Source organism: Balaenoptera musculus, chromosome 11 (assembly GCF_009873245.2).
Source record: "Balaenoptera musculus isolate JJ_BM4_2016_0621 chromosome 11, mBalMus1.pri.v3, whole genome shotgun sequence".
NCBI lineage: Eukaryota > Metazoa > Chordata > Mammalia > Artiodactyla > Balaenopteridae > Balaenoptera > Balaenoptera musculus.
This window is the reverse complement of record NC_045795.1, coordinates 68,114,051-68,131,331: the sequence shown is the minus strand read 5'-3', so window position 1 is coordinate 68,131,331 and position 17,281 is coordinate 68,114,051. Positions and strand designations below refer to the sequence as shown.

At 48.2% G+C, this 17,281-nt stretch overlaps 1 protein-coding gene across 3 annotated transcripts in view; it reads left to right on the top strand.

The window, feature by feature from the left end:
* The first annotated feature begins 248 nt into the window (after positions 1 to 248).
* Positions 249 to 17,281, top strand: part of STIMATE (STIM activating enhancer) — a 51,829-nt gene continuing 34,796 nt past the window's right edge. For 2 of the 3 annotated variants that reach the window (XR_005021752.1, XM_036868075.1), the window contains exon 1: positions 274 to 549. Coding sequence is in view for 2 of the 3 variants with exons in the window: in XM_036868075.1 (XP_036723970.1) it covers positions 390 to 549 (160 nt within the window). In the remaining variant the exon portion in view is untranslated. Of the gene's footprint in view, positions 550 to 17,281 lie in introns of all 3 variants that reach the window. The other variant, XM_036868074.1, reaches the window with a different exon arrangement.

Genomic DNA, 17,281 nt, shown 5'->3' with positions numbered 1-17,281 from the left:
TTTTGTCACAGATCTAACCTGCTCCTGCCCTCCCAACCTGGAGCTCGGAGTCCGGGCTCGGGCTCTCAACCCGTTTTGCGCAGCCCAGCTCACCTGGTCTGTTCTCCCTGTGGTCAGGACCCAAGACACCGCTCCCTCTCCGGCCGGAGCCCCGCCCCTGGTGGGGGCGGGGTAGGAGCGGCCAAGGCCCGCCCCCACGCCGGGCCTGGCCAATCAGGCGCTGCGGTCTCAGACGTCGCGTTACGCGCGGCGCCGAGTCGGCCGCGGGGCGGAGGTACCGGCTCCCGGCTCGGACTCTGGGCTCTGGGCTCGGCGGCGAGGGCCCCGCAGGTAGCGAAGCCCGGCGGGCGGGCGGGCGGCGGCGCCCAGCGCCCCTCGCCAGGCCCGCCATGCAGGGTCCTGCCGGGAACTCGAGCCATTCACTGCCGGGTGTGCCGCCTTCCACCGTAGCGTCCGGCGCGGGCCGCTGCGAGAGCGGTGCGCTCATGCACAGTTTCGGCATCTTCCTGCAGGGGCTGCTCGGCGTCGTGGCCTTCAGCACGTTGATGCGTGAGTCCGGGACCCCCGCCTTCCTGAGGCCCTGCGCCGCGAGCCTCGGGCCCACCGGCCTCGGGGACCCTCCTGCCTGAGGAGTTCAGGCCTTGGGGACCCGGGCCCTTTGGCGAAGGTGCTTTCCTCCCGCGAGCCCAGGCTGGGCATTCCCAGACAAGGGGGATCTTTGGCCCCGTCCCAGGGTCCTGGGTCCCTGGCCTTATCGCGGCAGCCTCTAGTCAGGGGTCACCCCTACTCCTCTTCTCCCACCCGCGCACACCTCTCTTCTGAGATGCCCCCCTGCAACCGTGTCATCGCAAATTAAAGCTACCCAACTTAACAGCCTACGGCCATGACCCCCGGGAGGCATATTCCTTTCTGCCCCCTTTTAAAGGCTTTTCTTAGCCTCCCCTTCGCCCCCAGCCTGATACTGAGCTTTTTTCTTCACCTTCACTTCAGGATTTACTATGTCCCGATCGCATGAAAATCCTGCCACCTTGCAATACCTGGCTTATTAGGCCGTGCATTCCGTTCCCAGCCCCGGCCCTTCGCCCTCAGCTTAATTTTCTGTTTTGGTTGGAGCCGGACCCACCCAGACTGCCTTCTTCCCCGCATCTCCTTTTTCCTCTCCTTTTCCTGAACAGGCTCACCTGTTCCATCTCTGTCCCAACCTTTCCTAATTAAGTTGCATCTCAAGTCTCCCCTGGCTGTTCCCTTTCCCAGCCCACTTTTGTTTATATTTCAGGTATCCTTCCTTTCCATGAGACTTGGGCAACTTAGGAGCTTAGTGGAGAGGCAGACTCAGAGGGTCTGAGGAGGTCTTAGAATTCCTGTGCTAAGTCATCAGGGGCCCTTCCTTGAGAGCTTCATGATGGGGAAGAAAGCCCCAGATAGCCCTTCTGGAAAACCAGAAGTTCCAACGTGTTTTCAATGTGTGCCACGTGTTGAGGGGTTATGTTTTCTTAGTGTACATTCTTCCTTTTATTAAAGTGACAAGAGGCCTAGTAGCCCTGTGATTGCATTTCAGGGAAAGGAAGGGTTATAACTATTTTGACAGAGGTGTTCCAAAATTACTTGTTCTCAAAATTTCCCCACTGTGCTCACGTGGGCAGAATGGGAAGTTCCTGCAGAAGGTATGCTCCTTGGCATCTGGGAAGGATCCTGCAGCTGTGTGTGTGTGTCTTGTAGGGTCCAGTTGCTGGAGTTGCACCTTTGCTTGTTTGTGATGTGCGGCTTATTTGGGTGAATTCTCCCAAGCTTTAGGTAACCCTGAAGAGGCTATTCTTGGACACCACTTTTTGTCTGGTTGCCTGGCCTTCATAAGTCTTGCAACAAGTCCCAGACTGTATATGTTTGCTACTTTTTCTCTCCTTTTTAGTCTCTACTTGCCTTGCTGTTTTCCCTGCTGAACAAATACCCACTTGTTCCCACAGTAATAGTTTGTGACGACTTAGCGAAAATCAGCTTCTGACTTGGGTGCATGAACTGTATGTCTGTATATTCGAGACAATGTGCGTGGGTCTGCACTCCCCTCCCCACGTTTCTCTCCTCCAGCTGACCTTCCTTTCTCTGTAAAGGAACTACAGGCTTAGGTTTTATGTTGTTCCCTGACCTAAGATTTCTTATCATAGCCCTGGCTATTTTTATGGGTTTGATTGGTGCTGATGGCCCCACTAATTCCCTGGGGTTTGATACTTGTGATTCAGAGAGGGAAGTGTGATTATGACAGGCGGAGTTGCTCACAGCTGAGAAGTATGCCGGGTTGAATGTGTTCAGAGTGATGGTGCTGGCCCTGCGAGTCTTCAGGGACACAGTCACTTCTTTGCTTAATCTTCACTGTGAGCACAAGTGCAAATCCCGCTGTGGTTGGTGTATTCCGTATACAAAGGCGGAACTAGGAAGTGGTTTCTTGCTCAGTGTAAGGCTAGACGTGGAGGGAGCTTGTGGCGTTGGGTAGTAGGTCCTGGGACAATGATGAGTAGGGGTGATGGAGGGAAGAGTTGGAAAGGCTAGAGCCGTGTCTGCCCTGGATACAGGCATGGACATGGATCGAGAGCCCTATTCTCCCACCTAGAAGCAGACAGCAGCCCAAGGGGAGTCCCACTGATCGAGACCCAGCCAGGGAAGTACCTTTCTTCTCTTAAACTTGTTGGTTCTATTAAAATAGAACTGTGGGGCTTTTCGATTTTGCAGGGCTGGGAAGAGGAGGAAATCTCTTAGGAAGTGCTTTACATTTTGAAATGGACTTTGTTGGGGAAAACGAAAGGGGGTGGAGGTGGTCTCAAGGAATTGCTCCTGCAAGCTGCTTGGCTGTCTTCCTGGTCACAGTGCCTGTTCCTCAGTCTGGCAGAGCTGCTGTCAGGAGTGCCAGGCTCCCACGACAAGACTGCTCACCTTGCAGCCCTTGAGGGAGGTCTGGGTTCGTTAAGATGAGGCCACTCCATCCTTTATCAATTCCATCGTTGGTTTCTTCAAGCATATTTTCTCTCTCTCTCTCTTTTTTTTTTTTTAATTGGCTGTGCTGCATGGCATGCGGGATCTTAGTTCCCTGACCAGGGGGTCGAACCCGTGCCCCCCTGCAGTGGAAGCACGGAGTCTCAACCACTGGACCACCAGGGAGGTCCCCAAGCATATTTTAAATACCAGTCATCTCTCCTGAGCAGTTGAAACTAACAGTCCCTCTCCTCTTTGGAGTCACAGTCTTTTTTCCCTTCCGGTGCTTTCCTCCTCCAGGGCGATGGGCTCGGACACTTCTGACAACTCCCCAGTTCTTAGGGCAGGCACTATTCCGTTTTCCTGTTGGACCAGCTCTGTTATATAGGATGGACCCATTTCTCTGCCATACAGGCTGTGTGGTATTTTTCATCACTTCACATCCTGATTTCAGTGAATCCTCAGACCACTGTTTTTATGTTCCTTTTTCTACCCAGAAAATTACTTTTTCTCCATTTACAGGTTGCTGTGTTTTTTACCTAGAGGTAAAGGTTACCTGGAGGAAGACCCTCTTATATCTCAGGAGAGGATTTTGATTCTCACGGGGATTTCTCATCCTGGTGCTTGGCTCCTCGGTGTGGGGATTTTCAGACGTCTCTGGCCAGGCAGTTGAGAGTTGGTGTGGCAGTTGATCTATATAGCTGATTCTTTAAGCTGCATAAACATACAAGCCGCCATCCGCTGGCATGTCCCAGTATCAGCATCGCCTTGTTCAGGGGGTGAACTTTCCGGAGGCTTCGGCTAAGGTACCCTGTGTGTCCAAGGAAAGCCAAACAAACTCAGAGGCAAGCTTTTAAAGGGCCTTCCCCCTCTGGGTTTTCTGCAGTGTCACTGAAAGTCATCGGGTGTCTGAGTAGAAGGAAATGCTTTAAACGAGGGACTTTTGTCATACTCTACCTGCCGAGCAGCTTGTTTTGGTGGCTTTATCTGTAGTCTGTGACTCAGTGAAGTCACAGCAGAGCAGAGCTGAGCAGTCCTGGAGCTGCCCTGTGTGTTCCAGCACAGGGCAGTGGCCCAGCCATCAGCGAAAGGTCAGTATTAGCCAGTGTGTGTGTTGGCATTAGGGGTATTTACTCTCAGGACCTGTAAATGCAAAGCAAACTCAAGCCTCCTTCACCATGCACCATCAGAGTCCTGGGCTGAAGTCTAGACAGAATTGGCTTTTTAACAAAACAAGCATTTTGAGAGCTTGGATAAATCTACCTGCGTATTTTCATGTTACAGATTTGGGGACTCTCCAACTGAGAGAGGGTGTTGTTGTTTTATGAGAACACTGATGGTGCTGAGAAATGATAGCATATTTCCTGAGGCCCAAAGTAACATCACAGACTAGTCTACCCAGCTTTGAAATCTTAATGTCAAATGAGTCCGTGCTGTTTTGGCGCGTGGTGAACTGGCCTCCCTGTGTGTTCTGTACAGACATAGGCATGTTGGGACAACCTTTCCTGGGATCACCTGTCCCCACACCATCCTAATTTTTATCTTAAAAAATGTCAAATATACAGAAAAGATGAAAATAATACAATGAATGTCTATCTGCCCTCCACCTCGATTCAGAAATAGTTCACCTTTTGCCACATTTACTTTATCTCTTTATACTTTTTTTTTTTGGCTGACCCATTTGAAGGTAAGTTGCAGCCAGCATTACACTTTATCCCTAAAAACTTCAGTTGAGTCTCCTAAGGATAAGAATAGTTGTCTACATAACCACAGTTTCTTTTTTTTTTTTTTAATGAATTTATTTATTTTTTATTTGTTTATTTTTGGCTATGTTGGGTCTCCGTTGCTGTGCGCAGGCTTTCTCTAGTTGTGGCGAGCGGGGGCTACTCCTCCTTGCGGTGCGCAGACTTCTTGTTGCAGTGACTTCTCTTGTTGTGGAACGCGGGCTTCAGTAGTTATGGCTCTCTGGGTCTAGAGGCGCAGGCTCAGTAGTTGTGGCGCACGGACTTAGTTGCTCCGCGGCGTGTAGGATCTTCCCGGACCAGGGCTCGAACCCGTGTCCCCTGCATTGGCAGGTGGACTGTTAACCATTGCGCCACCAGGGAAGTCCCCATAACCACAGTTTCATGATCACACCTAAGAAAATTTATAACCCTGCAATATCACCTAATATCTAGTATTCACACTTCCCCTAACATCACAGGTCTCTTATAGCTGGAATTTTTTTAAAACTATGATCTAATCAAGGTCCACACTTCGCATCTGGTTATGATTTTAAGTCACTTTCACCCTAAAAGAATCTCCCCTACACACACACACACATACACACACACACACACACACACACACACACACACACACACACACACACACACACACACCACAGAGTTTTTTTGTTTTTGTTGTTGTTTACTGACATTGCCTTTGGAAGAGTCCTGGCCAGTTGTTGTGGACGGTGCCCCACCTTCTGGAGTTGTCTGGGTGTTACCTTGTTGCGGTGTTTGGGCGTTTCATGGACCTCTATGTTTCCTCAGTTGGTCTGGAGGAGCCATTAGATTGCGATGACCTTTTTTACAGCAAGAACACTGCGTGAGCAGTGCTGTGTGCTTCATGTTACACAGCACCAGGCGGTGCTGTTAGTGATAAGGTCAGTTACTGGGCAGAGAGGGCACGTCTCCAGCTCTCTCCCTTGTAGGGTACATTTTCCCCTTTGCAGTTAATACATTATCTCTGTGGTGGTAATACTTTGAGATCTTGTGAATATCTTGTTCCCCAGTAACTTTTCACTTCTGGTAAAATAACGAAACTCAGTGATCGCTGAAATGGAGCTGGAGCTCATATGTGAAGGTGCCATCTCTGGGCCTGGCACCCATCACACAGTCAATAATGTCGACTTCCTTTCCTCCCCCACCCTGGAGTGCCAGCCAAGGCACAGGAAGAGCATTCTGTCCCAGGCTGCTGTTGTGCCCACCGGGGAAAGGAATACGGCCAACATTAGCATGGAGGCCCATTAGGGGGTCTTTATTTTCAGAAAGTTTTTGGTTTTCTAAATGCTGATTCATCTGGTAGTATTTATCCATAATGGTGATCTCCTTTATTTATAATAAAACTTCACTAATTTGGAATAAAATCAGAGCAAGAGGGAGTTATCTGAATTAGGGGACAATCTGAGTTGTAATGCATTTTTTGCCTTTTAAATACCTTTGTTTTTCAAGTGTTGCCCTGTAGGAACCTATCAAGCCTTTACTGCTTTAATGAGCTGTTTAAAATCCTTTGCAGTTAGTATAGTGTTTGCGTGAAGATGAAGTCTCCTCCTGTTGAAGGAGTTTTACAAATGGTTAAAAATAGCAGAATCCCTGGCTCTGGAACCCATCTGACCTGGCTTTCATTTCTGCTTCTGCCACATACTGCCCTTGAGCAACCCACGTATTTCTTGAAGCTTTGGTTTCCTCCCCAGCAAGATGGGAATGATGATTTTTCTGGAACTGAGGATTAGAAGGGTGTGTGTAAGGAAGCTGGGTTAGTGTCAGGCACATGTTGGGCCCTCCATAGTAGGAGGCAGGATGTCATCCTCATTGTCATTACAGTATTGGCATTCAGAACTCAGTTGAAGAACATCTCACAAGTGCTTGAGTAACTTGTTTTCTTATTATTATTTATTTTTTTATTTTTGGCTGTGTTGGGTCTTCGTTTCTGTGCGAGGGCTTTCTCTAGTTGCGGTGAGCGGAGGCCGCTCTTCATCGCGGTGCGCGGGCCTCTCACTGTCGCGGCCTCTCTTGTTGCGGAGCACAGGCTCCAGACGCGCAGGCTCAGTAGTTGTGGCTCACGGGCCTAGTTGCTCCGCGGCATGTGGGATCTTCCCAGACCAGGGCTCGAATCCGTATCCCCTGCATTGGCAGGCAGATTCTCAACCACTGCACCACCAGGGAAGCCCCCTTGTTTTCTGAATTAGGTTAAACATTTCCCTTTCGGTCTTGTTTACTCAACATGTTTACCTTTAGCCCTCTTCTCTTAGACTGCATAATAGTAAAAAAAAACTGTAACCCAGACAGCATAGCGATTGCCAATTCCAAGTTAGCAGACACTCAAACCAGGTGGCTTTGGTGTAAGTAATAATCTCATTCCTTCACCTGACCCTTTCTTGTGTTTTCGCCTACAGAGTCTCACATGGGCCCTGAGCGGGCAGTGGGTGGACTGGGGCAGCCCATTTACAGGTGACGAACCTGCATCTGAGTCCCTGGCTTCAACAGCCCCAGGTCCTGTGGTAGCAGGTGGTACCACTGGCCGCTGGAGCCCACTTTCCTGCAACTGGCTCTTTACTGAGTCCCTAGTATGCCGGCTCTTGTGCTCAGCATTTGATGTGCTTCACAGGAATCTGGAAGGGAGGGGTTGTTTCATTCTGCAAACAAGGACAGTGAGCAGGTGAAGTGTGTAGCACAAGGTCTCAGTTGGTAGGTGCAGAGCTGAGATGTAAGCCGGATCCCTCAGGCCCCAGTCTCTCTCAGCCACTTCCCCCGATGCCTTTTTTCACCCCTTTCCATGGGTGCACTTATTACTCTCTATCCCTGGCTACTTCACCCCCCCCCCTTTTTTTTTTTTCCTATTTGTATAATTCCGAGTTTCTTTCTTAATGATTCTTCTTTATGTCCAGAGTATTATCTGGAACTTCAGATTATTTTGTGGCTATTGATAACGTTAAACATGTCAATGTGAAAAGACCTACCAGTCCTTTCGTGCATGTTTGAATTCCATCTTAGGTTCGCTTTTCTGGCCTTGGCCTTTGTGAAGGTTTGCCCTGGCTATGTGAGGATGGCAAGCCCACCCTGGGACTGAGGTCCAGCCTCTGAGGCGGAGCCTCCCGGAGCTGCAGGGGAGGCGTACATGAGTCCATTCTGTAACTCGTGAGGAGGGGTTTCCAGGGCCCTCAGTATTTCAGGTTACCCGCAAGTTTTCACAGAATTTGTTTCCCTAGTGCTATACGATTATAAGGAGCGTAGTTAATAATCTTAAGAGTTAGGGATGGCCCTTAAGAGTTATCCTTTTCTTCATGTGTACGTAGAAGTGGTCCGTGCATCTCTTTTAGATCACTCGGCTGCTAGGAAGTTATCCATCTAACCCAGGGTTTTTCAACTTGGCACCATTGACATCTTGGGCCAGATAATTCTTTGTTGTTGGGGGGGCTGTCCTGTGCCTTGTAGGATGTTTAGCAGCATCCCTGGCCTCTACCCACTGGATGCCAGTAGCTCCCCCACCCCTGTTGTGACAACCCAAAGTATCTCCAGACATTGCCCAGTGTCCCTTGGGGGGAAAATCACCCCTGTTAAGAACTACATTTGTTCAGTTTGTACACTCAGTCACATGCAGACTCTCATGTGAGCTCTAGCAGAATGGATCTGTTAAGGACCTGGGTGCCAAGTGTGGCCTTGACAAAGAAGAGCTGAGACCCAGTCCCCTGTCCCTGAGGGACTCACAGCTGGAGTGGGCTGCGTGCGTGCTGGCAGATCATTTCATTGCAGTGTGAAGAGGGCTGTAGATGTTTGAACAGACTTGAGAGGAGTGATGAGGGATTCTGCCAGGAGACCTTGGGAACCATCTCTGAGGGAAGCCCTGCTTGGTCACAACACTGGAGGTGAAGGAGATGTGAGGGGCTCTCGAAACAGAGGGAGTGGTGAGGGCAAAGGTCCAGGTAGGAGATCACGAGCGTGGCCATCGGTTCTGGGGACTGGAGATAGTGGGGACAGAGGCTCCCAGAAAAAGAGGCAGTGTGCTTGGGGGGATTCCAGAGAGCCGCCTTTTTTCAATTTCAGGCCTATTTTCTACAACTTAAACTTAAAAAGGATGGTGAATTAAATCAAGTCAGGTTCTGTGTTTACCTCAGGCTCCTTTTGTTTGTTTGTTTTGTTTTTTGGCCGAGCCACGCAGCATGTGGGATCTTAGTTCCCTGACCAGAGATTGAACGCTGGCCCCCTGCAGTGAAAGTGCAGGGTCTTAACCACTGGACCGCCAGGGAAGTCCCTACCTCTCAGGCTCCTTTTGCATTGTTTCTTTGAGAACCTTTGTTGTAAAGCAGTTTCATCACATTCCTTTTAGACCTCATGGGGTCTCCCAAGGAAGGTCTACTGTTTGTATCTTTGGGGCTGCAGGAAAAGAAAGGGGAACCCAGTGACCTTCTCCCAGCCCCCCAGCCTATTGGCAGTGTGCCTCCTGAGACAGGTGGTGTGATGATGTGGGCACACCTGCTGGGCCTGCTCAGTGCCAGGCATCGTGTATTAGCCCAGTTAGTCCTCACAGCCACCCTGAGAGGTGGGTGCTCATATTGTCTCCGTCTCATACATAAGGAAACTGAGTCACAGGGAGGTTAAGTAACCTGCCCAAGGTCACACAGCCAGTAAGTGGTAGAGCCAGGCCGTGTGGCTCTGGAGACATTGCTTTTAGCTAATAAGGGAAGCAGCTCCTTATTCGTAACTGGCTTCTGTTGACTGTCCACCACACTCCACACAAGTGTAGACAAAGTGGAGATGCTTCCATCCCTGGATTTTTGGTTCAGCCTTGGTTGTGGACAGCTGTTTGGGTGTGGTCACAGAGAATAAGCCTGGAAACCTCTAGCCCCTTTGAGTGGGGCCCCAGGCTGTGGTGGGGTTGGGCTTTGCTAAAGAACCTCTCCCGTGAGAACTCCAGTCCTCAGCATGTTCTAGAACTCCTGCAGTAGTACAGCGGGGTTGCCAGCCCCTGAGATCGCATGCTTGCCTGTGAGAAAAAGACTACTCATTTGAGTTACTGCAGCCCCGGCTTATCTGACATGCCGCCCCCCTCCCCCCGCCACCGTGTTCCCTTTGATTTAGAGCATCCTTTGCATTCTAAAGGGCGTCTTGCACCATGGTCAGGTTCCACTTGAGCCACTTTGCCAGAGGAGGAAGCAGGAGCTGGCTAGGCTCAGCCTCCCCCAGGGCGAGGGGGGAGGAAGGATTAGGCTGGGGCGCTCAACCAGTGTTTTCCTTGGCTCTAAAATTTCTTCTAAAGACTTGGTGTCGAGGATTTGTGGTTTTTCCTTTCACCAAAGAGTGATAGGTGTCAAGAGCTTTCCTGTTTTTTCTCTCTTCTCTCTCATGGACCAAGTTGTGTGCACAGTAGGTTGGGACACGTGTTTTTTACACGTTCACCTTTCTCAAAATGCTTTAGTTCCCCCCAGCTTCTGTTCTAGTCCGTGGGCTTTTCCAGCCTCTTAAGCTCATCAGTGTTCTTCATGGGCTTTTCTGTTTTCTTTGAAGACATTTTCGCTTAATAACATGAAAAATGACGCAGAAAGATGACTCAGTGACAACTCCTGGGTTAAATGACACAAGCCGGGCTGCGGTCCTGAGGAAAGAGAGAACAGCGGCAGCGCACACGAGCCTCTTGCCAGCCCTGCGTACACTGTGTCTTGGCCCAGGCGGCATCAGAGCACGAGAGCAGGTTTTTCTATCTGGGTAGTGAGTTTGGAGCTAAAATATTTGCAGGTGGTTCCATCTAGGCCGTGCACGGAGCGGAGACTCACTCAGCGCTCCCTTGAACGGTGTGCAGCACACATGCGCTGTCCTTCTGGCTGGAATTTTGCTCTTGGGGTTTCCAGGCAGCAGGCTTGAGGACTGCAGGTCTGCTGTTTCCACCACTGCCCCACCCTCAGGCTGGTGACGAGGGCCGGGTGTTGGGGTCCCACAGACACAGTGTAGGGAGACTTAAATGAATGTGTTTTTTCTGGCAAGAGCCCTGCTTGTATAATTCTGTCCCCAAGTTCTCTGTGAGAAATCTCATCAGTTACTGGCAAAAAAAAAAAAATCCAATTCTGTTACATGAAATTAGAGTAAACAGGAATGTTAAATTACCTCTCAGTCTGCTTAGCAGATTACATATTGATTTGTTTTTCTCAACATGTGTTAAACTAAATAATTTACTAATACACCAAATAGGTAAAAGTCTCTGGGGAAACATCCAACAAGCACTGTAGTCTTGCTAAGGACCTGCCTGAGTTCAAGGACCACTGCTGCAGATGGGACAGCGTCCTGGGTGCAGCCGTTTTACAGTGATCTTGTTCTCCCAGCAGTGGAGGTTCTCGGGCCGGGCCAGCATGGACAAGGCTCAGGCTGAATTTTGGTCAGCAGTGATGTGAGGCGTGAGGGCAAGGAGAGCTGGGGCCGGGGGGCGTTGTCTCACCCTGTTCAGAGCAGGTGGACCGCTGAACTGTACCAGGAGCTCCTGGGGTCCTTGCTCCCACTGGCCGTGGCTGCCAGTGGTGTTATGCAGTGGGTCCTTCTTTGCCTGGGACTAAGGTGGCATCCTGGCGTCTTGAAGGACAGCCGGGCTTCTGGACCTGGTGCCCCCATCTTCGTTTCTGAGCTCTTTCTTTGCTACAGACATTCCAGCCACCACAGTCTGGCACTGTAGCCCAGGCCAAGGAGAACAGCCATGATACCAGACAGTGGGTTGCAGCAAGATGTCACCTGCTGCTCTTCTCTCAGCCCCAACACCTGCCAGACCCGTTCCCAACTCCTCCCCTTACCCACAGTCCTCTTTCCCCTAAATGCTTTTCTCCTCCCACCCTACCTCGCCATATCCTCCACATCTTCCAAGAAGTGCGCTGCCTAACGACCTTAGCCATTACTGCTGTCCTTTGAAGTTGAAGGGCATACAGTCTGTACTGTACAGGTTAGGCCTCTGCATGGCTCTGCCTCTCGCTGGGCTGGGCTGGGCTGGCTTGGCTGCCAAGCTGGTGCTGGCGCCCTGGCTTGGTGCTCAAGGCCAAGGCAGAAGCTTGCTCCCTACTGGGAAGCTGCTCAGAGGGAGAGCAACGAGACTTAGGAGGTGGGGGACTGAGATCTTTCTCTTCTCTAATCACTACATAGTTCAGAATTAATTTTCTAAGAACACAGGTGTTCTCTTTTAGAACCATGGTACAACTATTAACGCTCGGGAAATTTAACATTAACATGTTATTATCAATCCGCAGTCCATATTCAGATTTCATCAATTGCCTGAGTACTGTCTTCATAGCTATTTTCTCCCGGTCCAGGGTCATACTTTGGATTCAGTTGTCACATCTCTTTAGCCTGTAACAGTTCCTCAGCCTTTCGTTGTCGTCTTAGCCTTGATGCTTTTGAAGAGTACAGGCCAGTGACTTTGTAGAATGTCCTAGATTGGGTTTGTCTGATGTTTTCTCATGATTACATCCAGGCTGTGTGTTTTTGATGGGGATGCTGCATAAGTGATGCTGTGACCTCTTCAGTGTGTCAGACCCTCAGGCACCTGATGTTGGTTTATCCCAGTATTGGTGAAATTCTCTGACATCTTGGGTAAGGTGCTTCCTCTGGGTGTCTCCAATGTGAAGGTAACATTTCCCCCTAGTACTTAATAAGTAAATTGTGGGGAGATATTTTGAGACCATTTAAATGTAGGATCTATTTTCAGTCTTCCTTGTAAAGCCTCTTCTGGGTGGGAGGGCAGAACCACAGGCTCTGAAGGTGCTTTGGCCAGTTTTGGGTCTGGTGACAATACTGAGCACTCACATTTGTAGAGTGTTCGTTATGTGCCAAGCCCTGTACATGCCTTACCATTTACTTCTCACATTAGCCACGCGAGGTGGGTACTCGTATTACCCTATTTTATACCTGGAGAAACTGAGGCACAGAGCGGTTAAGTGAATTGTCTAAGGTTGTGGCAGCCAATAAGTGGGATACTGGAATTCAAACCCGGTGGGTCTCACTCCAGTGCTGGGGCTTTCCACTGCTGTGTGTGCAGTGTTCACATGCAATTCGTGTCACAGGGACGCTGCTCCTCTAACCTCTGGGCTTCCCATGTCCTCTGTGTGGGGAGTTCTTCAACACCATTTGGTTCTCATTGTCCCTCATCGGCTTGGTTTTTCACTGAGAGCATCAATGCAGTTACTTTTCTAGGCATGATAGGTGGACTAGGAAAAGCTAAAGGCTTTTCATTTTGAGATTGGAATCCAGTAGGGCATGTCACTGAAGCCAGAGGAATCTTTTCTATGTGGATAAATTTAACACTTGAGCCCATGCAAACGTAGATGAAGAGGCTTTTGCCAGAGAAGGGGCCACTGGTATAGAACTCACCCTCCTTCTATAAGCAGTCAGAAAAGAGGCCAAAATATTCTGAAACAACCGTTTGCAGAAATTGGACAACGGGCAGCTCAGGATCCCTGAGGGAAAAGAAAATAATGAACTGAGCCCTCTGGTCTTCCCCTCAGCTTTCTGCTGGAGGCAGTTTCCAGATCTCAGAGTAGTGAGGAGCAACCCAAACAGAGTCCAGCAGCCTTGCTGAGTTGAGAAGACAAAGTTGAGGAAGCCAGAGCAATTGGAAATTTCAGGGACAATATGGAGAAAAAAGGGCTACATAGAGGAAAAGCTCAAGACATTTGTTCAGAGGTCTCAAGTCCTTTTCTGGATATTAATCTGTGTGTGCATAGGTGAAACTCACAAGACAGAGCAAGGGGGAAGCTGTTCTTACCGAAAGCTCTGCCTCTCTGTGCACTAGTGCCAAACTGAATCTCGGAGACAGAGTTTTAGGTGAAGTAGAAGAGAATAGCTTTATTCCGTTGCCCGGCACAGGGGGGACACAGCAGGCTCCTGCCTCAAAAACCTGTGTATCCCAACCCCAGATGATTTGATGAGGGTTTTACAACAGTGGTTCAAGGATGGGGTCTCTGACAAGATCTGGGTGTGTGTAGGGTCTGCACTCCTTTAATCTCGTCTCAGGTGGTCTCCTAATCTTGTGAGCTTCTCTGGTCCCTTTAATCTTGCCTCAAGTGGTTTCTTGACTGCTCCTCCCTTGATTATCAACTGTTCGAATCTGCCCTTTGGAACTCAGAAAAGGTCATGGAGGCTGGATTCTTGCCTACAAGAAACGGGGGACAAAAAAGACCTCCGTGCCTGGGAGCCCCACAGGGCCCTGCTCGGTTTCACTATGAGCTGGACTATTTAGGACGGGGAGAGGTTTTTCTTTCCAGTTAACGTGAGAGACGTTGTTGAACACTGGGGGCATTCACTAGACACCTCAAAAGAATCATGCCTTATCTAGCCCTAGAAAAAAAGAGTACATGGCTTAAAAACAAGCCTTGATACCATACACAAAAATTGAGTAAAAATACATCACAGCTCTAGATGTAGACATGAAAACTGTAACACTTCTAGAAGAAAACGTAAGAGAAAATCTTTGTGACCCTGGGAAAGGCAAAGATTTCTTAGGATACAAAAAGCTTGAACCATTAAAAAAATAATAAATTGGATTTCATCTAAATTAAGTGTCTCTGGCCTTCAAAAAATACTGTAATGAAAATGAAAAGGTAAGCCACAGACTGGGGAAAAATATTTGCAATATGAATATCTGACAAAGCATTTGCCTTCAGAATATGTAAACAATTCTTACAATTCAGTAAAAAGACAACGCAATTTTAAAATAGGCAAAGGATAGACATTAAGATATACAAATGGCCAGTCAGCACATAAAAAGATGTTCAATAACATTAATCATCAGGGAAATACAAATTAAACAATGATGAGATACCACAGTACACCGACAAGAATGGCTAAAATTAAAAAGATTGACGATACCAAGAGTTGAAGAGACTGTGAGCTTTGGAACTCTTATAGTACTGCTAGCAGAAATATAAAATGGTACAACTACTTTGGAAAACTGTTGGAAAGTTTCTTACAAAGAAAATTACACCTACCATACAACCTAGCTATTTTACCCCTAGATATTTATTTACCTAAGATAAAAGAAAACATTATGTCCACGAAAGCACTTTCATAGCAACTTTATTCATAATTGCCCCAAATTGGAAACAATCCAAATGTCCATCAACACATGAGCAGATAAACAAATTGTGGTATATTCTTACAATGGAATCCATGTCAGCAGCTAAAAGGAATGAGCCAGTGATAAAACAACATGGTTGAGTACGCTGAGCAAAAGTACCCAGATAAAAAGAATATATACAGACTTCCCTGGTGGTGCAGTGGTTAAGAATCTCCTTGCCAATGCAGGGCACACGGGTTCGAGCCCTGGTCTGGGAAGATCCCACGTGCTGCAGAGCAACTAAGCCCATGCACCACAACTACTGAGCCTGCGCTCTAGAGCCCGCGAGCCATAACTACTGAGCCCACGTGCCACAACTACTGAAGCCTGCGCACCTAGAGCCCGAGCTCTGCAACAAGAGAAGCCACCACAATGAGAAGCCCGTGCACCACAACGAAGAGTAGCCCCCACTCACTGCAACTAGAAAAAAGCCCGTGCGCAGCAACCAAGACCCAACGCAGACAAAAATAATAAATAAAAAAAATTAAATTAAATTAAATTTAAAAAAAAAAGAGTAATGGCCGAATATTTTCCAAAGCTGATGAAAACTAAACTCACATAGGAATTCCCTGGCAGTCCATTGGTTAAGACTGGGTGCTTTCACTGCTCTGGGCCCGGGTTCGATCCCTGGTCAGGGAACTAAGATCCCACAAGCCACGAGGCACTGCCAAAAAAAAAAACAAAATGTAAACTCAGATCCAGGAAGTTTAACAAACCCCAGGTAGGATAAACACAAAGTAAATCACACTAAGCCACATTATAATCAAATTGTTGAAAAACAGTAATAAAAAGAAAATTGTAAAAAGCAATGAGAGGAAAAAAGACATTATGTAGAGGGAAATAAACATAAGAACTAATACAGACTTTTCATAAAATTATTCAAGCCAGAAGACAATGGAACATCTTTTTTTGTAAATTAATTTATTTATTTTTGGCTGCGTTGGGTCTTCGTTGCTGCGCGCAGACTTTCTCTAGTTGCCTCAAGCGGGGGCTACTCTTCGTTGCGGTGCACAGGCTTCTCATTGCGGTGGCTTGTCTTTGTTGCGGAGCACGGGCTCCAGGCTTCAGTAGTTGTGGCTCGTGGGCTCTAGAGCTCAGGCTCAGTAGTTGTGGCGCACGGGCTTAGTTGCTCTGCGACATGCAGGATCTTCCCAGACCAGGGCTCGAACCCGTGTCCCCTGCATTGGCAGGCGGATTCTTAACCACTGCACCACCAGGGAAGTCCTGGAACAACATATTTAAATACTGAAAGTAAAAACCTGTAAATCTAGGATTCTATATACAGTGAGAAGTATCTTTCATAAATAAAGGCAGGAAAAAAAAAAAAAGGATGATCCTTTTTTACCCAAAGCAAGTGCCTCCAGTCCTTATATACTGCCGTATCAACTCAGCTCCTGGAAGCTTTTACAAGTTTTGTCATCTTTAGTTATAATCTCAAGAGTCAAGTCTGATGGTAGCAAATTACAAAATTGGGGAGAAATTGAGTTGTTTTCTTAACTTTAAGAATAACTTTCACCACATTAACAAAAAGCAGTGCAGCAGTGTGGCTTTGGGCTCCTAGAGGCCACGCTGGGAAATCGTGATCCCAGTGCCTCCTCTTTATTGTCTGCTCCTCCACCCTCCCCTGCTCTGCCGAGGCATGCTGTAAGTGCCAGGCCCTAAGTCCTTCTTGATACCCCTCCAGGGCATCATTTGGGTCCATGCTGCCCTTGTCAGTAGACTTCATTGCACTGATAGGATGTCCCCTTGTCTGGGTGAGTGAGAACCTGAATTGAGCTTACAATACCTTTTTGGTTGTTGCAGTAGAATAGGGGAAGGGAAAGCTCTTGTAGGGATGGACAGAAACACTGGTGACAGCATCTAGTGCCTTGTTCTTTCTTCTTGCCTTGGAGGGCTGTTAGCCACCTAGGTCAGCAGAGAGAGTGAGCGTGTCAGCTAAGCTTGAGTTGAAAAGTAAAGCAACAGCTTCAAGTTCCCCCTTGAAAGGTTCACCCATTCCACGTTCAAAAATAAATATATTTTTTTAATTTAACAAAAGCAATGTACACACCTTAATTAAAACATACTTTATTGCTGAAAAATGCTAGTCATCATCTGAGCCTTTAGCGAGGAGTAGTCTTTGTGCTGGTGGAGGGTCTTGCCTCTGTTAATGCTGCTGACTGGTCAGGGTGGTGGTTGCTGAAGGCTGGGGTGGCCGTGGCAGTTTCCTAAAACAAGACAGCAGTGACGTTTGCTGCATTGACTGACTCTTCCTTTCACTTGAACACTTAGAGGCCACTGCAGGGTTATTAATTGGCCCAACTTCAATATTGCTGTGTTTCAGGGAACAGGGAGGCCTGAGGAGAGGGAGAGTGATAGGGGAACGACTGGTGAAGCAGTCTGAACATACGGTATTTATGGATTAAGTTCGATCTTATATGCGTGCTGCTTGTGGCAACCCAAAACAGTTACAATAGTAAAATCAAAGGTC